Consider the following 22,383-nt stretch of genomic DNA (forward strand, 5'->3'; position numbering starts at 1 on the left):
ATTTCTGGACTTAATAGCATAACATGCTGGATGAAGAGGGAGTCTTTCCAAGATAAGCAAACTAGAGTAAGGGTAGACCTTGTTATTTTAAAAATGGAGCACACACAGGGGCATCATTGTCCCTGAGATCAGCGAGAAGCACCCTTCATGGCAATTCTCACTACTCGATGCTAAGTCAAACTTCCCATTTCAGCACAAGTCTATAAGGGTATGTTGACAAGGATAAAGGGAGTGGCCAGGAAACCCTCTGCACGGGACATTTCATTCAGCTCCAGTGAGGAGGGACAGCAGGGCTCCTCTAGGAAGCTGGCTCCTGCTTGTCACCTTTCTCTTCCATTTCTGTCCTCTCAGTTTCTCTACAGGGCAACATTGTTTGCAGATTTTAGGGCAAAGTCACAGACACAGTTTGTATAAACTACAGTTACACATTTTCCTAATCAACCCAGGATCATGAATTGTATAGATTTTCCAATTGAGGAGCATGTTCCTTTATTCCTGTATAATGTAGCCATTGTTTTAAAGACAATAACAATAATACATGTTCCTCATCAAAGGTTTAAGAATATAAAATTCAAGGGCCAGCGCTGTTGCATAGCGGGTTAAGCTGCTGCCTGCAGTGCCAGCATCCTATATAGGCACCGGTTCAAGACCCAGCTGCTGCACTTCCAATCCAGCTCTTTGCTGTGGTCTGGGAGAGCAGTAGAGGATGGCCCAGGTCCTTGGGCCCCTGCGCCTGAGTGGGAGACCCAGAGAAACCTCCTGGCTCCTGGCTTTGGATTGGTGTAGCTTTGGCCTTTGCGGTCAGTTGGGGAGTGAACCAGTGGATGGAAGACTCTCTGCCTCTCCTCTTTCTGTGTCACTCTGACTTTCAAATAAATAAATATTTTTAAAAAAAAGAAATATAAAATTCAAACTGACCACAGTCCTATCTTGGGGGGGGATTGGGGGGATTGGTGTGTTGTACACTGAGAATCTTACATGTGCACACACACACATGCTGAGATCTTGGCATGTGTGGGTTAAACGTGTGTAATTCCACCTATTCCATAGCAACTTCTAGGAGCACCTCCACAGGGTGTGACTTTCTTATTTTTTTAAAGGTTTATTTATTTTTCACTTGAGAGTCAGAGTTACACAGAGAGAGGAGAGGCAGAGAGAGAGAGAGGTCTTCCATCTGATGGCTCATGCCCAGTTGGCCGCAATGGCCAGAGCTGCGCCGATCCAAAGCCAGGAGCCAGGAGCTTCCTCCGGGTCTCCCACAGGGGTGCAGGGGCCCAGGGATTTGGTCCATTTCCTACTGCTTTCCCAGGCCATAGCAGAAAGCTGGATTGGAAGTGGAGCAGCCAGGACTAGAACCAGTGCCCATATGGGATGCTGGCGCTTCAGGCCAGGGCATTAACCCGCTGCCCCACAGCGCCAGTCCCAGGGTGTGACTTTCAGTCTGGAGTGTGGAGCTCATCGCCAGTGGATGAGCCTGCTGAAGTGAGCACCCAGACCTCTGAGGTCAGGCACAGCACACAAGAGAGCTTAGATTTATTTGAAAACTCTACTGAGAGTCAAGGAGACACATTCACATTCAGCATGTGAAAGAAGTGACTAGGGCTAACAAGAAATGGAAATACAGTGGCACTCAGAGGGAAAAGAGCGAAAAACCAGGGGGCCAGAATCTACTCTGCTCTCTGTCTCCGATGTTCAGGGGCAGCACATGCTGCCTGCAGGCAGGGGCTGTCAGCCCAGCTTTGGAAAGAGTGCCCGTGCGTCTGTTTGCACCCTGACCTTGTTAGTGGGTCCCCTAGTCTCTTGCAGGAGTTTCCCTCAGGTTGGGCCACTGTCACCGTGAGCGTGCAGACTCTCAGACTGCAGAATCAGGCAACCTGTCTTTTTTTTTTTTTTTTTTTTTTTTTTTTTTTTTTTTTTTTTTTTTTGACAGGCAGAGTGGACAGTGAGAGAGAGAGACAGAGAGAAAGGTCTTCCTTTGCCGTTGGTTCACCCTCCAATGGCCGTTGTGGCTGGCGCACCACGCTGATCCAAAGCTAGGAGCCAGGTGCTTCTCCTGGTCTCCCATGCAGGTGCAAGGCCCAAGGACGTGGGCCATCCTCCACTGCACTCCCTGGCCACAGCAGAGGGCTGGCCTGGAAGAGGGGCAACGGGACAGAATCCGGCGCCCCGACCGGGACTAGAACCCGGTGTGCCGGCGCCGCTAGGCGGAGGATTAGCCTAGTGAGCCGCGGCGCCGGCCAGGCAACCTGTCTTTAATGGGACAAGCAAACTTCTTCCTTTATCCTCACAAAGCAGATGCAATTTTATTTCTGGTATTTTCTGGCCAAGATGTCCACATTCTCACTGACTGCGTGGCCCCATTCTCTGACCCTGCGAAGCAGAATATCACTCACACCACATCCTACTTTGTCTCCTTTGCCTGTGTCTCTCCTTCTAGTGCCCAACTGCAGCTGCCTTAGCTCCAGTGGGCCAGCATATCTGTGGGGCTGCACATGGCCTTTTCTTTCTAACGGTAGAGCCTCCTTTCAATATATGATGTTTTGACCCTGCAATTTTCTGGTATAATGAACTTTTCACTCTGTAATTATGAACTGTTTTATTAAAACTCATGTAATTCTTGGTAAATTTTAGTTCAGAAGTTATTTATCAAAGCCAGATCTATTGAGTTATTTATATTCATTGATCATTTATTTAACACATAAAGAGCTCCCCATTGGTATTTCACTGAATTATTTTTTGGAACTGGGATACTTTGGACACCACACTTGCTTCCTTCCTCTGCAAGGTATTGAATCTGTTCCAGTGCCCCAGGCTGCCAAGAGGGAAGTGCAGCAGGGCTCATGTGTCCGGAGCTGACACCTGCTCCCTCTGCTGGGATTTTGTTCTTTCTCATTGTAGAACTGGATGCTGTGGCTTTGACTACACGTTTCTCAAAAAAAGCAAAGTAAAGCTGCATTTTATTCCTTCCAGTCAGGGACTTCTGACCTGGATGTGTAAATGTAATAAAAACCTTGTTGGATGTCACCAGGATCTCCAATCTTGTCTTTTCCAGTCAAGGAAAGTGTAATTAAACACAGGAAAATATGTCAAGCTTTGTTGTTTCAAACACCATTGACTCATAATTCAGTTAGCCCTTTCATCAACTCACTGTTACTGTAGAAACCAGAATTAAGTCAATAAATGTGGTATCTGTTGTCATCCACGGTGGATGGATTTTTGTTTGGGGCAGGGGAGGGTTGGACAAATCAGGATCCTAAATAGAGGCATTCAGTGGAGCGAACATCACACCACTGCAGTGAGGAACTTCATCTCTCCTTCCTTTTCTGAAATAACATTGATTCTTTTTTTTTTTTAAGATTTTTTTTTTATTCACCCAAAAGGCAGAGTTACAGAGAGAAAGAGAGAGAGGGAGAGAGAAAGAGCACAAGATCTTCCATCCACTAGCTTATTCCCCAAGCTACCAGAGTGGGATGATCCAAAGCTAGGTGCCAAGAGCTTTTTCTGGGTCCCCTACATGGGTGCAGGTGCCAAAGTACTTGGGCCATCTTTTACTGCTTTTCAAGGCCATTATCAGGGAGCTGGATCCGAAGTGGAGCGGCCAGGACTCAACCAGTGCCCGTATGGGATGCCGGTGCTGCAGGCGGCGGTTTTACCTGCTATGCCACATGGCGCTGACCCCACATTTATTTTCTTAAAGAAGCAGTTATTGGGGCCCATGCTGTGGCACAGAGGGTTAACGCCCTGGCCTGAAGCACCAGCATCTCATATGGGCGCTGGTTCTAGTCCCGGCTGCTCCACTTCCAATCTAGTTCTCTGTTAAGGCCTGGGAAAGCAGTAAAGGATGACCCAAATCCCTGGGCCCCTGCACCCCTGTGGGAGACCCGGAGGAAGCTCCTGGCTCCTGGCTTTGGATCGGCACAGCTCCGGTCATTGTGGCCATTTGGGGAATGAACCAATGGATGGAAGACCTCTCTCTCTCTCTCTTTCTCTCTCTGCCTCTCCTCTCTCTGTGTAACTCTGACTTGCAAGTAAATAATCTTTTTTTAAAAAAAGAAGCAGTTATTAAACGTTTTCAGTATGCTTTATACAAATTGGAATTTTTCTAGCAGAAACAGCTTCACTGTTTTTCACTGTTGCCATCTAAGCCTTTTGCCTAGCTTTGCTGAGTGTTCAGAGACAGAACAGATGCTCTACTGTTTTTTAAAGATTTATTTGAAAGGCACATTTAGAGAGAGACAGAAACAGAGACAGATTTTCCATACTCTACTGGTTCACTCCCCAATGGCAGCAATGACTGGGGCTGGGCCAGGCTGAAACCAGGAGCCTGGATCCCTGTTGGGATCTCCTACATCAGTGGCAGGAGTACAAGCACCTGGGCCTTTTTCTGCTGTTTTTTCCTGGCACGGTTAGCAGGGAGGTAGATTGGAAGTGGAGCATTCAGGACAAGAACGGGCACCTATATGGGATGCCAGCGTTGCATTAAGGTAGCAGCTTAACCCGCCATGCCACAATGGTGGCCTCTGTTTACCACATCTTAAAAGGAATTGATTCTTTTGACAAAATCTAGAAATGCAATTACCTCTGTAGCTTATCTCTCAAAATCAAAGCCCTGCAGATTTCAACATCTTTCATAAAGTTTGGAAAATCTCTAACAACATTTTTCAGTATGATGTTTTAATTATATTTTGTCTTGATTGTTTCTGCTAGTGATTTGAATTTTAAAAACTGACACTTTTAATTTTTTTTGCTAATACATGTGAAATGTTTAATTTTGTCCACAAATCCCAGGACTGTAATATTGCTGTTGACTGGTCTGCTTTTTGCTAATTTAATCTTGGATAATCTTCTTTTCCCTTGATCTAATAATCTATGCAAGAAGCCAGGCCAAGGAAGCAAAATACTTCACTTTGCTTTATCAAACCTGTCTTTTGATTTATCATCAAATGCTCAGCAACAGCTGTTACTTCCTTTATACATGTGCATATAAATTTGTATCATGACTTTTATGCATAAGCAATTTATCCCAAGCCAAGCCATAGTCTGCCAAAATGTAGTTTTGTGGCTATGTATTATTCCACCTAGTGAAAATTCACTACCTTAATAAGCAGCTCACTGTTTTAAACTCTAACGTTTCTGATTTTACTTGGAAAATACGTATTTCTAACACTGAATGTCTAAGAATTTGTTAGGATTGTTCCTAGAAGTACAATCAGTGGATCAAATGACATGACATTGTAAAGACTATTGAATTGTTTTTCTAAAAGATTTTCCTCATGAAATAATTTTGAATCTGCTCAAATGCACAGAAGACAGGAGAAAAATATCTGGGGTCGGTGCCGTGGTTCATTTGGTTAATCCTCCGCCTGCGGTGCCAGCATCCCATATGGGTGCTGGGTTCTAGTCCCGGTTGCTCCTCTTCCAGTCCAGCTCTCTGCTGTGGCCCCGGAGGGCAGTGGAGGATGGCCCAAGTGCTTGGGTGCCTGCACCCACATAGGAGACCAGGAAGAAGCACCTGGCTCCTGGCTTCGGATCATTGTAGCTCCGGCCGTAGCGGCCATTTAGGGGGTGAACCAATGGAAGGAAGACCTTTCTCTCTGTCTCTCACTGTCAAACTCTATCTGTCAAATAAACTAAAAAAATAAAAAAGAAAAATATCCAAGCTCCTTGTCCTGAGTATCTCTATGTTTGCAGTTTGTAAAATACTCAGAGTTGATGTAATGAGATCCTTACTCACACCATAAAAAAATACATCAATATAAACATTACACTGAATAGCACAGTTCTCTTATCATTAATTTTCCATTTACACATAAGATGGTATTTCCTTATTCAGCATGATGTTTAGAAGTATATATACTTGTGGCAGATGAAATCTAGCTGATTGATACAGGTAATGCAAGGATGGACCTGGATGGCATCATATGAAGTGAAATGAGCCAGACCCAGAAAGACAAGCACAGTTGACCTATTTCAAATGTGGAGTTTGGAGTGGACCTCATAGACGTGGACAGCAGGATGGCCGTGACCGGGGTAGAAATGTGGACCTTAGAGATGTGAAGAACAGAACGCATGGACTGAGGTGGTTTAGGGTGGGGTGGGGATACAAGGATCAAAGGATACAAGTTCCAGTTCGATAGGTGGAGGAAGCCCAAAAGATTGATTTCTTGCACAGCATGATGAGTATAGTTGGCAACGTGTTGTATCTTAAACAGCAAAAAGTGGATGTAGAGTTCTCACCACAACATGAAGTTCATGAAAGCACAATTCTCTGAAGGTCCCTATAAAACTTTGCTTGCTCTCCATGCCTCCTTCCTCCCTGTCCCATGGTGGACACAAACACTCTGGGTGCCTATGACTTTCTGTTCATTTACTTGCAGCCAACAGCCTTAAATCACCCTGCAAAACAGTCTCCAGCATATCCACCTACAAAATTGTGAGCCTGGGTTAACTCATGTACTTAAGATCAAACAAAGCTCCTGCATAAATTTGTGTCCACACTGATGAAAGCTTCTTAGAAATGACAAGGTTAGCGAGTCCCAGGCCAGTGATAAGGATGCAGCAGGATCCCAGGAGGATAAGGGTCATGGTACTCAGTGTTCCCCACGAAGGTGTTTGCCAAAGCTGGTGAATCTGACCCTCATTTTTTAAGGGCCAAGGGGACCATAATCAGTCCTGTCACAGAAAGAAAACAATCTCACAGCCTGACCAAGTGGGGATAAAACAAGAGACTCTTTGCTCATAAGCTGGGCTCCAATGCCTGTGCCCTTCAAGTAGTGGTCCCAAAGTAAATCGACCCTCTCTTCTCTTTCCCTTCTGTCTTTCCCTCTGTCTCTCTATAAATATTTATATGTTTGTGGGTATTTCAAAATGTTTGCATTCAAACAAACTTTTCTTTAATTCCACTTTTCCATGAATATTTTAAGAGCCCTCACAGGACACTTTCAACAGTGCAGTGTGTTATACCAAAGCCTGCCTCCCTTGAAATGAAGTGCAGTGAGCAACTGACCATATTCCAGATGAACAAGCAGATGAGAGGGAAACTTTAAATTCCATCACCCTGGTCTCCACCCCACTGGCTTCTGGAGTGTATCTGAGGAGGGGTTTGTCTCAAGTCTGTTCCTGAGCTGTCCGATTGTACTGCTTCTCTGCACAACACAGCTTCCCCCCAAAACATGCTTCTCTTCAATGTGCTTCTCACTCAATGTGCTTCCCCTCACTGGTGCCCCTTCTGTTGCTGGACAGCAGTCTGAGGGAGTCTAAGGTACTAACAGCCTGTAATAGGCATGTGCCTGCTTGTTGCATAGTAACTTATAGCCCATAGTAGCTGTTTCTGCTTAAAAAAAAAAAAAAAAATCTTTGGAACTGTCTTTCCAGGGTCCCTAATGAAACTGGACAGATCTGGCTGCAGCCACATTCCTGCACAGACTGCAGACAGGTGTTGCAATGGGGTTCATTATGACGATGACACTGTCCCCACCATGACCTTTCAGCAGCCATCTTTGAGCATGCCATGTATACAGTCAAGATTTGTCAAGACCCCTACCCAAAGACTTTTCCCACTTCCTCCTCTGCACCTGCCATGTTCTGTGGCTTTCTTACACCCAGCTGCGCCCCATGTATCCTAACCCTAAATCCCAAGCTCTTGGATGTGGCTTCACCATGACCTGCTCCTTCTCCAACAGGTAATTACATTAGTGATAACAACCACAAATGTTTTGTTTCTCAGGTGAATCCAGTGTTTTTATGTTAGTAATTGTGTGCACATGAGGGCCTGCTGTCCATCCAGTAACACTCCCTCCAGCCGAACTGCCGATTGCCTTGGGAGCACTCAGCCCTGGGATACCCCCTCACCATGAGCATGGGTGTGAGGGTATTTGCCCTTCCCTTTCCACGCACAAATTTGTTCTTAATTCCCTCATTCCCTTTTAAAGCTCTTACCCTTGCCTCTTCCCTGTTTGCTTTTCTCCATAGCCTTTTTCACTAAAAGTACTTTTTTTAGGTCTGTGCATGAAGTGGTCCAGAAGCAGTAAGCACACACAGGACTCCGGTCTTGGGTTCTAAACATTTCTTCCTAAATGGGTCCAGCAGTCCTGGGAAGTCCGATTCCGGGGAGGTCATGTAGCGCAGCCCCTGTAAGGTTATCATCCCCGCGGGGTCACACTTAGCCCAGGACAGTAGTGGGAACCCACCCCGCCTGAGACCAGAGGCAGGCAACCGAGCCCCTTCTCCCTCGTGTCACCTTTGCACACAGTAACATGCACTCAGCTCCAAAGAAACTTAATTCTTACCCCTTTCACCAACTGGGAATCCCCAGAGACTTCTTTATCGCTATTTGCTCAACCACAGTACCAATCACTTCTCAGTTCACGTTTGTGAGATGAAGTGCAATCAGACATTACCCTCAAGGATGAGAAATCCTTAAATCTTTGGTTCCAAATACATCAACAAGAGAACCAACCAAGACTGTGACCTAAGGTAGACCAACACCTCACTGCCGCCCTCCTGCCGCTAGAAGCTAACCCCACTGTAACCTTTCTGGTGCGCCTATGCTCCGGCAGTGGGCACGGTCCATCCAGCTCTGAAAACTGAGGCTGCCTCCCTGTCTCTCATGGTACCTAAGGACTTCCCAAAATAAAGATTGGAAATAAGACATAAAACGGGGGTGGGGGGGCAGCCGTGGCTCCTCCTCCGAGGCACCCCCCCACCGACTGCGATGAATGGGAGGGACCGGCTTCCTCCCTTCCCCGGGAGGCTCGGGCAGGGCTGCGGCTGCTTCGAATTCTTTTCTTTGACATTTTTTCCTGAACGCCCGAGGAGCGGCTGCTCCCGCCGGGGCGGCGAGGGCGGTGGGAGCGCAGTGCGGAGGCATCTTCGGGGCAGCGGGGCCGCGGCCCCGTCTCTGCCCCCGTCGCCGCCCAAGGAAGGGGCGGCCGGGCGCGAGCGGTCTCCGAGCTGCCGCGCCCAGATGTGCCGGGGACTGGCACCGCTGCGAGGCCCCGCGCGCCCGCCCAGCCCGCAGCCTCGTTCTTCCTGAGGAGCCGCGGCCCCGAGGCGCGGGCGCGGCAGGGGCGTTGCGGAGGCGCCGGGCCCGCAGGAGGTTTGTCCCCGCGCGAGCGCCGTCCGCGGCCGGCGCCGGAAGCGCGCGGCGATGGGCGAGACCATATCGAAGAGGCTGAAGCAGCAGCTGGGAGGGGAGGCAGAGATGGAGGAGCGGGCGTTCCCCAACCCCTTCCCGGACTACGAGCCCGCCGCCTCTGCGGCGCTCGCGGCCGCCGGGGCCGAGGGCACGGGCTGCGCTCGGCCCCCGCCCGCCACGGACGAGCCCGGCCTCCCCTTCCACCAGGACGGGAAGGTGAGTCGGGCCTCGGCGGTTGTGAGGGCCGGAGCAGGCGCCGCGGTGGTAGCGTCTGCGCGTGCCGCCCGCGCGCTCTGGCGTGACGCTGGTCTCGCGCGCCGGCTGACGTCCTCAGCGCGCGTCCCTGCCGCGGCGTGGGGCGCGTGCCGGGGGGCTTCTGGCATGGCTGGGCGAGGCGGCTCGCGGCCCTGGCACGGCCGGATACGCGGACCCGCGGGCGCGCTCGCACCCCGGCGCCGCACCTGCCGCACGCCCCCGGCGCCGCCCCAAGCCGCAGGGCGCCCTGGTTGCTGTGTGCCCGGCCTGGGAGGTGGGTGCAGCCGGGCGGGAGCCCGAGCCTCTCTGCGTCCTTGGGGCTCGAGGATGAGAACAGGGAGCCGCTGACTGGAGTGGGACCCTGACTGGGGCCGAGTTGCTCCGTTCTGGCTGCCTGTGAGAAATGTCCTTCCTAGGGGAGGATTAAAGGGCGGCCCTGAAACAGCACAGTGCTTAGTAACAGTGGCCTGAACGCTGTGCGAATCTGCCCTTGCACTGCATGACGGCAGCCAACTCTTCCTTCTTATATCTCCTGTACTTTGGTCATACGGGGAGCCAGGCCTTTTCGTGGAGTTAAGAGATTTAGAGCGCCTTGTGCCGTTTTCAGATGCTTTTAGCTCAAAGTGATCTGTATCCAAAGTGGCTTATTTGAGGTGGCTTTGGGGCACGGGAGTGTCGTCACCGTTGTCTTCAAGTTGATGCAACCTGCACCGGTCACGTCGTCCTGCCCCTGAGGTGTTTGCCAGGCTCCCTCACCGCCCACTCACGTGTTTTGTGTTTCAAAAGAGACAAATTGGCCAAAACTAAGAAATCAGTTTTGAAATATCCCTTGGTCTGAAAATGTAATTTAAGGCAAGTTCTAGATATTCGTATGGTTAAAAGCTGGGCGCAATTTTTGCTTCCCAAGGATATTAGTGATTGTATTTGATCATGTTTGCAACTTGCCTGCAAACTCGGTGATCTCGGTAGACCGTCAATAAGTGACTCTATAGTCGTAGTGCTGTAAACTTAACCACTTTAGTCATACGGTTCAGAATTCATGTGTCAGTTTTGGTTTTCCTCCAGATTTCTACTATTTCCACATGCATATATCTGTTACATTTGTGATTTAGTGTTCAGGTTTTTTATGACAAAAATGTCTCTAGCAAATATTAAACATGCACACACACACATTCTCCTGGTTGGTGGCAGGAGCGTTGAGTTTTTCACCACACTGGTCTCTCCATGGGGGCTGCCCCATGACATACTAGCTGCTTTCCCAGAGAAAGATCGAGCAGATGGAGTATTCACAGGCACCAGGTGGAAGCTGCAGTGGTTTCTTAACCTCAGAGGTGTCATCCTTCTGCCCTGTTCTGTTCATCAGAGCAGGACAGAGTCCAGCCCACACTGATGGGAGAGGATCACCCAGGAGCATCAGTTTGCCAGGACTTAGAGCCCTGCAGCTAGGGCTGGGTCTTGCCTAGGGGTGCAAGCGCCTGTTCACTGGCTGGCTGGACTGCCCTGTGATGAAATGTGCTCTCCGGAGCCATGCAGTGTGTGTGAAGGGAGAATACATCGAGAGTATCAAGAAGGCACAGGAAAGATTAATTCTGCCCATTGACGCAGGTGACGATTATGTGGTCCTTGAAGGACTAGGTGGGATTAGCCAGGCTTAGGTGGCGAAACACATGGGCAGGGAATTGGAAATACAGCACTGCATCATGAGGCAGTCCGAAAGTGAAATATCACTGGATAAGACAGCATCAAAAAGATAGATTGGAGCAGATTCTGATAGACTCAGTGAGTTTAAAGATTTTAAAACTTTTTACACAGGGGACCGATGCTGTGGCGTAGCAGGTGAAGCCTCTGCCTGCAGTGCTGGCATCGCATGTTGGTCCTGGTTCTAGTCCCAGCTGCTGCACTTCTGATCCAGCTCTCTGCTATGGCTTGGGAAAGCAGTGAAAGTTGGGCCAAGTCCTTGGCCTCCCACCCCCTGCACCTGCGTGGGAGACCCTGAAGAAGCTCCTGGCTCCTGGCTTCAGACTGGCGCAGCCGTGGTTGTTGAGGCCATTTAGGGAGTGAACCAGCGCGTGGAAAACCTCTCTGTAACTATGCCTTTCAAATAAATAAATAAATCTTTTTTAAAAAAAAAAAAACCTTTTTACACAAAGAAGTCAGGAAAACTTTTGTTTGGTATCTAATTGGCATAATCTTAAGCTACTATAAATGCTTTAATTTTTTTAAGGTTTATTTATTTATCTGAAAGGCAAGGTGGTAGAGAGAGAGAGAATCTTCCATCCGCTCATTCACATTCCAGATGGCCTCAACAGCTGAGGCTAGGCCAGGTCTCCCACGTGGTAGTAGGGACCAAGTGCTTGGGCCATCTTCCACTGCCTTCCCAGGTGCATTAGTGGGGAGCTGAGTTGGAAGTGAAGCAGCTAGGACCTGAACCCTGGGGAATTGAGACTGGCACTCAGATACTGGAGCGGAACTGAAGTTGATGATAGCTATTGATTATTACATATACTATTCTATTATAGTATAACATGTGATAATGAAATTTCTCGAAGTTTTTTATATTTTCTGTAGAATACAGAAGTATTACTTTTCACATTCTTAGGGAAATGCTTTTTCTTGTCTCTCTTTCCTTCTGAGGACAATATAATTGGGGGTGCAATGTACATATGGGCATGTCCTCAGACTGTGAGTGCCTCCTGATTTGTAAATCCCATTCCATGACCCTCCTCACCTTCCTCATCACCCCTTATAGACACGCAGGTTGGGAAGTCTGCCCAGGTTTGCACCAACCCCTTCTGTTCACACAAGGACCTCACTAGAATTTCATGTTGCTGCATTGTGACATGAGGCTTCAGGTTCACGTGTCTATGCTTGAAACCCCAGACATTGAATTCATGATTGACAAAGGTCCACTAAAATTCATTTTTGTTTCTCTTCCCCCACTTCAGTCTTGGACAACACGATTGTTTTCATATGCTTGAGTTATTACTTTTTTGGGTTTTTTTTTTTTTTTTTTTTTTTTTAAGATTACTTATTTGAGAGGTAGAGTCAAAGACAGTGAGAGAGACAGAGAGAAAGGTCTTCTGTCTGATGGTTCACTCTTCAAATGGCCGCAATGGCCAGAGCTGGGCCAATCTAAAGCCAGGAGATTTTTCTGGGTCTTCCAGGTGGGTGCAGTGGCCCAAGGACTTGGGCCATCTTCCACTGCTTCCCCAGGCCATAGCAGGGAGCTGGATTGAAAGAGGAGCAGCTGGGACTAGAGCTGGCGCCCATATGGGATGCCGGCACCACAGGTGGAGGATTAATCTGTGCCACGGCGCCAGCCCCTTGAGTTATTACTTTTAAATATCCCCTCTGCTTGATGCTGAGCTGAGATCATAGTAGTTACTGTTTTTTTTTTTTTTTTTAAATAAAGGTCATAGATTTTTTTTAACGCCATGGTTTCACCATAGCATCCTCAAACTGATTGCCTTTACTTTCCAAGTTGTATAATTTTGAATGTCTAGGAATTCTTATGTAGCCAAAGATTTCAGTGTTCGAATTGCTTCTGAAACATTGGAGACGTGTTGGACATGGGCTGCCCAAAGTGTGTGTCCACTGTCTGTGTAACTAGGTATCTTCTATCCTTTGACATGCACTGGTTGGGCTGATTTGCATGTGGGAAAGGGGGTGTTCTCTTGATCTCTGTTAGTGAATATCCTGAACTATATTTCCTTGAGTCATTGCAGATAGGGTCCATCTGTAAAACCACAACTGCATTGTGCATAGGTCTTTTCTGGGGTGAAAAGTTGGTCAATCAACCTAGCACAGTCATGGGGTGTCATGTCAGAGGGTGATGGCACAGTGAAGAGGTAGTGCTATGGTTTGAACAGGATTTGACTCCTGAACTCATGCAGATGTTTGATCCCCAGAATCATAGGTTGGTGGTGCTAGGAAGGTGGACACTTAATTCAGTTATAGTTTTGGGAGGTGGACCTAATGGGAGGTCCTTATTAGGTCACTGGAGATGAGTCCTTGGAAGCCATTGTCTCTGCTGCTTGGCTCAGTGTGATCGTTCCTCTGCTCTTGCCCTCATCAGATGTCAGGCGATGGGGCCTCTTCACTTTGGACTGTGATGGGGCCTCTTCACTTTGGACTGTGAACCTCCAAAACCCTAAGCTGAAATAAACTTTTTCCCTTTAAGAGTACTGTTGCCAGGTATTTAGTTGCAATGATAGAAAAAAAATACAAGATAAGGATAAAGATGAACTTCATGTGTTGCATGTCTGTTGACAGAGTCATGCTGTGTCTGATCAGTTTGGGAGACTTTCCATGGAATGAGAAACACAAATAGAGGAGAAGCCCTTGCTGATTTATTCATTTATTTATTTGAAGGGCAAAGTGACAAAGGGAGACAGAGAGAGAGAATTCCTCCATCTGTTGATTCCTTCCCTAAATGGCCACAATGGCCAGGATGGAGTCAGGAGGTAGGAGCTTCATCTGGGTTTCCCCTGTGGGCCGCAAGAGCCCAAGCACTTGGATCATCTTCTGCTACTTTCTCAGACCATTAGCAGGGAGCTGGATCAGAAGTAGAGCAGCTGGGATTTGAACTGGCAAATAAGTGGAATGCTGATGTCATCAGGGTGAGGCTTAATCTGCACTACAATGGCAGCCACTGATGAGTCCCCTTCTGGGGACTGTGAGATGGTAGTCAGGTTGTCTTCCTAAAGAGACATGTAAGGGTTGAGCTATCAGGTAAAACTACAGTGCAGTATCCAACCAGTCTTAGACATCCTTAACAGTGTCTTTTTCCAGAAGGCTCAGTAAAGCCCAAAATACCTTTGATCCAATCTGAGTTTATTAACAGCACTTCTGAAATTAAGGGTTCTGGGTAGTTTTCTAAGATTTGTCAGAATTGTTTATCCTTGGAGATCTTGTGCCCCTCTAAAGCCAATTGAGAAAAAAATCAGTGCTGTTGGTCTTGGGAAGCCTGAGTGCTTGGAGAACATCCCAGGTCATCTGTACCCTCATTAAGTGTGGATCCTCTTGGGAAGTTCGACTCTGCTGAACCAGAGTCTTAGTATTTGGAACAGGTAAGCGGGGCTTTCAGTATAACTGGAGTCATTATAGTCCAGATCTAGGCCACCATTCTATGAAGGGAAACGAATATTGGCTATTAGCAACCCTCGGGGTACCAAACAGGCATCGTACAGGTTGGTAACTGTGAATGCTTTACTTCCGGCAAGAGTAGCTGATAAAAGAGTACAGGAGTTGGGTACTACCGGATGCCTAGGAATTATATTCAAGATTTATTTTATTTACTTATAAGTGAAAATTAGAGGGAGAGTCACTGATTCACTACCCAAATGGCCGCAATAGCTGGGGCTGGGTCAGGCCAAAGCCAGGAGCCTCCTCCAGGTCTCCCATGTTGGTGCAGGGGCCCAAGCACTTAGGCCACCCTTTGCCACTTCCCCAGGTGCACTAGCAGGGAGCTGGATCAGAAGTGGAGCAGCGGGGCCTGAACTGGTACCCATATTGGATGCCGGTGCTGCAGGTGGCGGCTTAACCCACTGTGCCACAGCACAGGCCCCCATAATCGCTCTTAAGTCTTGTACAAAATGCCAGCTCTTCCTCCTTACTGGGAGGGTTTGAGTGTTCTAAGGACCTTTCTTGTATATTTTATTATTGGTCTGGCCCTGGTTTTAGGGAATATTGTTTTATATTTGGCAGTGTAGATTCATCTACTTCAGCTTTTTTTTTTTTTAAGATTTATTTATTTACTTGAAAAGCAGAGTTACAGAGAAGCAGAGGCAGAGAGAGAAAGAGAAAGGTCTTCCATCTGCCCCAGATGGCTGCAACGGCCAGAGCTGTACTAATCCGAAGCCAGGAGCCAGGAGCTTCCTCCAGCTCTCCCACATGAGTGCAGGGACCAGGACTTGGGCCATCTTCCACTGCTTTCTCAGGCCATAGCAGAGAACCGGATCAGAAGTGGAGCAGCTGGTCCTGAACTGGAGCCCATATGGGATGATGGCACTGCAGGTGGCGGTCTCACTCACTTTGCCACAGTGCTGGCTCCCTACTTCCACTTTAATAGGAGTGGGTGAAAATCTTTCCAGTCTCTGGGATGAGTGAGGGAGGGCAGGTGTTGAGACCTGGAATGGTTGGTCAGAGTTTGAGTGGGGCGTGACCACCATTCAGTAAATCCAGATTGGAGCAATTTCGTCAGGTTTGAATCTGTTGTTTTTATTTCGATTTTTTAAGATTTATTTATTCATCTGAAAGCCACAGAGAGAGAAAGGGAGAGGCAGAGAGAGAGCGAGCAGAGAGAGCGAGAGCTCTCGCATCACTCCCCAAATGGCCACAATGACCAGGGCTGGGCCAGGTTGGAGCCAGGAGCTCCTTCCAGTCTCCCACATGGGTGGCAGGGGCTCAGGGACTTGGACCATCTTCTGCTGCTTTCCCAGGCATGTTAGCAGGGAGCTGGATTGGAGGTGGAGCAGCTGGTACTCAAACTGGCGCCCGTATGAGATGCTGGCGCTGTACCACGGCACTGGCCCCCTCAATGTGTTCTTTTTCCTTCTCATTCAGTCCCATTTCTTTTTTTTTTTTTTTTTTTTTGACAGGCAGAGTGGACAGTGAGAGAGAGAGACAGAGAGAAAGGTCTTCCTTTTTGCCGTTGGTTCACCCTCCAATGGGCACCGCAGCCAGCGCGCTGCGGCCGGCGTACCGCGCTGATCCGATGGCAGGAGCCAGGTACTCATCCTGGTCTCCCATGGGGTGCAGGGCCCAAGCACTTGGGCCATCCTCCACTGCACTCCCTGGCCACAGCAGAGAGCTGGCCTGGAAGAGGGGCAACCGGGACAGAATCCGGTGCCCCGACCGGGACTAGAACCCAGTGTGCCGGCGCCGCAAGGCGGATGATTAGCCTAGTGAGCCGCGGCGCCGGCCCCCCATTTCTAGGAATATGTCACATGTCTCCCTTTTGAGAGAAGGGAATGTGGATGTTGTAGGTTTCAAAGTTTTTCTTTGATCTCTACCAAGAATCTCTACCAAGAAGATGTATGGTGGTCAGAGGAGCAAGCGGAAAAGAATCGGAACTGTTTAAAATTCTCAGTTGGGATTTAGCAGGTCAGGATCTGCATGGTCAGGGTTGGTTAGAAAGTCTCCTCTGTACAGCCCCTTACTCTGAGGAAGGGGCAGTTTAACGTTCAGGATCAAGAACACAGCGTTGTGGTGCCAGTGTCTGAAAGGGTGTGATTCTGTTTAACTAAACTTCTGTCTCCCCTGAGGTGTTGATTAAGATACTTGGAGAAGGCCGGCGCCACGGCTCACTAGGCTAATCCTCCGCCTTGCGGCTCCGGCACACCAGGTTCTAGTCCCGGTAGTGGAGCCCAATTCTGTCCCGGTTGCCCCTCTTCCAGGCCAGCTCTCTGCTGTGGCCCGGGAGTGCAGTGGAGGATGGCCCAAGTGCTTGGGCCCTGCACCCCATGGGAGACCAGGAAAAGCACCTGGCTCCTGGCTTCGGATCAGCACGATGCGCCGGCCGCAGCATGCCGGCCGCGGCGGCCATTGGAGGGTGAACCAACGGCAAAAGGAAGACCTTTCTTTCTGTCTCTCTCTCACTGTCCACTCTGCCTGTCAAAAAAAAAAAAAAAAAAAATGCCCAGGCTTTTTACAGTAAAAGGAAATTCCTCTCAAACTTCCACAAACTTCCAGCTCCTCTGGCTGAGGGCCTCGTTTGGCCATGGAAGCTGTCAGTTCATGATTTTGGAACCTCGTTTTTGTCCATTTTCTGGAGAGTACTCAGAATTTGATCCTTCAGATTGATGACGTCCCGGGTTTTGAGTGTTTGCCCAAATGGCTGGGCCATAATCTAGTCCACTTAGGAAGTTAGGGTTTAGGATAGCATCATTTTGATAACTGGCTTCAGCCATTCCAGAATATTATTTGGAAGCTTTTTCAAAGCATTCATCAGTCGTAACTCAGGGTTGGATTGGTCTGGTTTTCTTCTCTCTTGAATCTTATTCCACTCAGCCACCTTTTGAAATGTTTGAGCTTTGGCCTCATAAAGGTCCTTTGCCACATTGACAAGTGTCATATTGATCTGCTTTGCTCACTTTGCCAAAATACTCTTCTTTTTTTTTTTTTTCTTTATCCATGTTCAGTTTTTCTTCCAGAGACTAACATGACTGGCTAATAAACGTTGAAGAACCTGTGCTCTTAAGTTTGACTGTTTAAGTCTCATTCCTTAAGAAGGCCTGTAGAGTCCTCAATTGGATCAGAAAAACCCTTAACCCTTGATCTTAACATAGATCAAGGCTGTTTCCTTTCTCCCTGTTCTCCCTGTAGCTGGCTTTTCATTGAAGGGAGCAGGCAAGAGAGGAGGCTTGGGGTGTAGGCCTGAGTTAGGTTGGATTTCCTTGGAGGAGGTGGAGGGAGAGAAGAAAACCTGGCAGGGAAATAATGACAGACACAGGGAACATGTTGTTGGAAGCGGTAAGAGAGGAACAGCAGGGAAAAAGTAGGGAAGGCAACAAAGGAATGTCCCTTTTCTGCTCCTGCATCATCTGGTCTTTTTTATCATGAAGGAGCAGGTATGTGGCACAGGTGTTAAACTGTTTAACGCCTGCATCCCATATCAGAATGTCTGGGTGTGAGCCCCAGCTCCTTTCCTGATGTTACCTTCCTGCTAGTGCAGACCCCGGGAGGCAGCACGTGATGATGGTTCAAAAATGTTTTTGAGTTCCCAGCTCCAGATTTTTGCTGGCCTAGCCCCAACTGTTGGCACTTGGGAGATCATTCTGTTTCTCTTCCATTCTGCTTTTCAAATAAAATAAACTTTCAAATAAAAAAAGTCCATGAAAGATGGAATTTGATGAATGACTGGTTTCTCATGAGAAACCATGGTGCCTGAGGATTATGGAATGACATGAGAAAGAATTGAAGGAAAGTGCCACCCAGATCCTTCAAAAATGAAGGCAAAATACATATTTTTTCAGATTAAAAAGCAACAGTATTTCAGAGGATTTGTCATAGCAGATTAGCACTATGAGAAATGTAAGGGGGCGATGCCAGTTGTAAGCTCATCCTAGAAGAAACATGAAGAAAAATGAAAATGGTGCATATCTGGGTATGTGCCAAAACTGCTCTTCATTTGCTTACAAAACGGGTAATTACTTTAAGCAGAAGTTACAGCATTACCTTGTGGGAAAGGATAGAGGGTAGGAAATGACCTGTAAGGCTCTGCTTTCTGCATTGTACATGAAGTGGTTCCTTAGAGCAAGTGGATTGTGAGGAGCTATCTCTGTTATGTCCTCCAGAACAGCCACTAAAAATGTTGGCAGAAGATCCCACTAAATGCTCAACACGAAAATTGAAATGCAGTTCTGAAACATGTTTAAAAAAATGTGAATAAAGGGAGAGGCAAGAAAGGAACAAGAGGGAAAGGATGATTGGGACACAGGTTCGCTGGTACCATCGACGCCAGAAGGCCAGATGCCCAGATGAGACTATTAGAAGGAACTGGCAGCATTCAGGCAGGAAGACCCTGCTGTCTTCTATGCAGGAGTCAGGCTGCAGACCGTACAGTCTGTGGCAAAAAGAGGAGGCATTAGGCTTCTGGTTTCTGTCTTTAATGTGCACATACAGATTTGGATCAGAGATTTCTTACTGCTTTACCTGAGGGGACAACACAGTGCAAGCAGTCTGTCATGCAGACAGGGATGAAGAAAAAATGCATTTTCTGTGGTTCTTGTGAAGGGGAAAGAAGCCCTGGACTCCCCTTCTGCTTCTGAGAGTCTCACTGGAAACACCTTGCTCCAACCCAAAGCACAGAAATCTCTGTGTGGATAAGATAAACCCTTTACCTTCAGTGCTGCAAGTCATGTGAACATGTACCTCAGGCTAAAGGAGCCTCTTAATATATTGTGGGTAAATTCCTCAGATTAACTTTAGTTCAGAATCCCAAGTTTTAGTAAAAGTTGCCCTGAAAACCCTCATTGTGTGGAAACATAAAAGCATTTTCTCTACAGTTCCACAGAGGGAGATTTCATTATGAAAATGAATCAGTTTGTCAGAAAGATGTAAGAATCATACATTTTTGCCTAATAATAGAACCTCAAAGTACAGGAAAGCAAAACCAAAGACTATTAAAGGGAGAAATAAACAATTCACAGCTATATTCGAATTTTAATCTCCCTCAGCAGTTCATATAGCAGTTTTACACTGTTGGCTATGCATTTAAAAACATTGGAAAAGACCACTAGCAGTTAGAATTCCTTTCTCCTTTGCTCCTAGAAGCCTTAGGACTTTTAAAAAATATTGAAAAAGTTTTCATATGCATTCACTGCAAAATGGAACATTTTTGCACATTTTTCTTCTTGTATGAGAGTGCATTAATGATTTTGGGTCTATTTCTGTATTATGTTCTTTAGATTCGTATTATGCAAATAATTCCCCTTTGTCGTTATTTTTTTTTTTTTTTACTATTGGAGAGGCAGACAGACATGAAAGAGAGCTCCCATCTACTTTTTTTTGCAGTATTAATATATTTTATTTTAAATTATAAAATATTGACTAAAATGTCTTCTCAAGCTGATTACATGAACATTTTTATATTCTTAGAAAATGATTTTTACAATTAAAATCATATTTTAACAAAAACTATTTAAAAGATGGGCTTCAGGAAACTAACATAGAAATATGGAGTTTGTGTGACAATAGGAATGTTGGAATTATATCACATACACTAATAAATTATGCTACTATTGCAGACAACACAATTATATAACTACTTCCCAAAACACTAGTATCATGAAATTTTTGCTTGATTCTACAGATGTTTGGCTTTTTGCCGTCATTTGTTATAATGAGGAAACTGGTTTTTTCAAGAGTTTTTCCTTTTAATGCATTTCACATGCAAAATGTTCTTTTATTCCCACCCTCAAATTAGTTTCCTAACCAATTATTCTTTATTACAAAATAATTTAACAGTTTAGAAATTTTTCCATGACTAGAATTTGAAGAACATGTCAGTTTTTATCATGAACATAATTGGTTCACATGTTCCAGTCAGTATTTCTCTTTTTTTTTTTTCAGTACCATACTATTTATTCATTTATTTTGCAAGCATTTCTTTAATGGTAAGCCCTGTTGGTTGTTGAGGAGATAAAGTGGATACACCATGGTCTTTCCTGAGTGCAGAGTCTGATGGAGAGCTGGGAAGACAGTGTAGCCTAGTGATTAAAATATACGCTTTGGGATCACACAGCCTGGCTTCTCTGTAAACTGCTTAGCACAGTAACTAACACATATGATGGTACTTCAAAAAGTTGGTGGGGAGGCTGATGCTGTTGCTGGGGCTGGGTCAGCAGAAAGGCAGGAACTCCAGGTCTCACACATGACTGGCAAGAACTCAATTACTTGAATCATCACTGCTGCTTTCCTGTGTCTGCATTCGCAGGAGTCTGGAGCCAGGAGCAGAACTGGGTACTGGAACCCAGATACTCTGATTTGGGATGCAAGCACCTTAACCTGTCTTTTTTTTTTTTTTTTTTTTTTTTTTTAAGATTTATGCATTTATTTGAAGGCACAGTTAGAGATCTTCAGTCCACTGGTTTACTCTCCAAAATGGCTGCAATGGCCAGAGCTGGACCAATCCAAAGCCAGGAGCCAGGAGCTTCTTCCCGTTCTCCCATGTTGGTGCAGGGGCCCAAGTACTTGGGTCATCAGCTGCTGCTTTCCCAGGCACATTAGCAGAGAGCTAGATCGGAAGTGGAGCAGCTGGGATTTGAACCCATGCCCATATGGGATGCCAGCATCACAGGGGCAGCTTAACCCACTGTACCACAATGCCAGCCCCTTAACCTGTGTCTTAACCACTAGACTATCCTGTTTATGAAATAGTTCATGCAGGCATTGTCTCATTATAAAACTAACCATATAAAAGCCAAGAAGACTCTACCTAAAGAAGTACCGAGAGGGACCAGGTGAAATAACTTCTATTAGGTTTGTATAGCTTAAGCTGTCAGTTAAAGTATGTATTGCAAGGTTGTTCTCTTGTGCAATTTAAACTTGTATCTTTTGGTTCTTAGATCATTCATAATTTCATGCGGCAGATCCAAACCAAAATCAAAGATCTTCTGCAGCAAATGGAAGAAGGGTTGAAAACAGCTGATCCCCATGACTGCTCAGCATATACCGGCTGGACAGGTGAGTATATGGGGAACCAGTTACTGAAATGTTTCACCCCGTGTAATAAGAGTTAAAGCTTTCTTTTCTCTTAAAATGGTAGTTTTATCTCCTTTAGCTAAAACCTTTAACTGTGTCTTCACTGATGAGATGCTTTGAAAATTTATTTCTAATTAAAGGCTTTCCACCAAAGTTTACATTTTAATATGTAGTGTGTCATATTTTTATAGCGCTGTTGATTTAACCTAACATGAAAATGTGTAAAGAAGCAGACTTGTCCAAGTGTCAGTTATTTGCTTTGTGGTTTTGTGTGTGTGTGTGTGTGGTTTTTTTGGTGACAAGACTGGTTGAGTGGTTCTTTGGTCTGTTATGTGGACTGTTACCCTACTGCTTGTACTCGTTTGACTCATATGTACACACATAAGGGGACATTATTTTTGTTTTGATTACAATTAAGCAAGCCATCAATAATACACTTCACTTGAAAAACTAGTTTCAGAATTAACCTGCCTATGACAGTCTTTTTTATTAATTAATTAATTAATTTGAAGGCAGAGTTACAGAGAGAAGAGAGAGAGAGAGGGTTTTCCATCCCCTGGTTCAGTCCCCAGATGGCTGCAATGAACAGGGCTAGGCCAGGCCAAAGGCAAAAGCCAGGAATTTCTCCCGAGTTTGCCACATGAGTAGCAGGGCCCAAGTACTGGGGCCACCCTCCGCTGCTTTCCCAGGAACATTAGCAGGGAGCTGGATCAGAAGTGGAGCAGCTGTGACTTGAACTGGCACCCATATAGGATGCTAGCATTGCAGGCGACAGCTTAACCTGCTAC

The 22,383-nt window shown here is 46.5% G+C and overlaps 1 protein-coding gene across 3 annotated transcripts in view; it reads left to right on the top strand.

Moving 5' to 3' along the window:
- The first annotated feature begins 7,545 nt into the window (after window positions 1-7,545).
- Window positions 7,546-22,383, top strand: part of LANCL2 (LanC like glutathione S-transferase 2) — a 35,811-nt gene continuing 20,973 nt past the window's right edge. The window contains exons 1-2 of one of the 3 annotated variants that reach the window (XM_008261841.4): window positions 7,546-7,682; window positions 21,460-21,577. In XM_008261841.4, coding sequence (XP_008260063.1) covers window positions 7,647-7,682; window positions 21,460-21,577 — 154 coding nt within the window. In that variant the 5' untranslated portion in view covers window positions 7,546-7,646. Of the gene's footprint in view, window positions 7,683-9,018; window positions 9,353-21,459; window positions 21,578-22,383 lie in introns of those variants that run through there. The other 2 variants (XM_017344348.3, XM_008261840.4) reach the window with 2 other exon arrangements.

The sequence above is a fragment of the Oryctolagus cuniculus genome, chromosome 16, assembly GCF_964237555.1.
Source record: "Oryctolagus cuniculus chromosome 16, mOryCun1.1, whole genome shotgun sequence".
Taxonomy (NCBI): Eukaryota; Metazoa; Chordata; class Mammalia; order Lagomorpha; family Leporidae; genus Oryctolagus; species Oryctolagus cuniculus.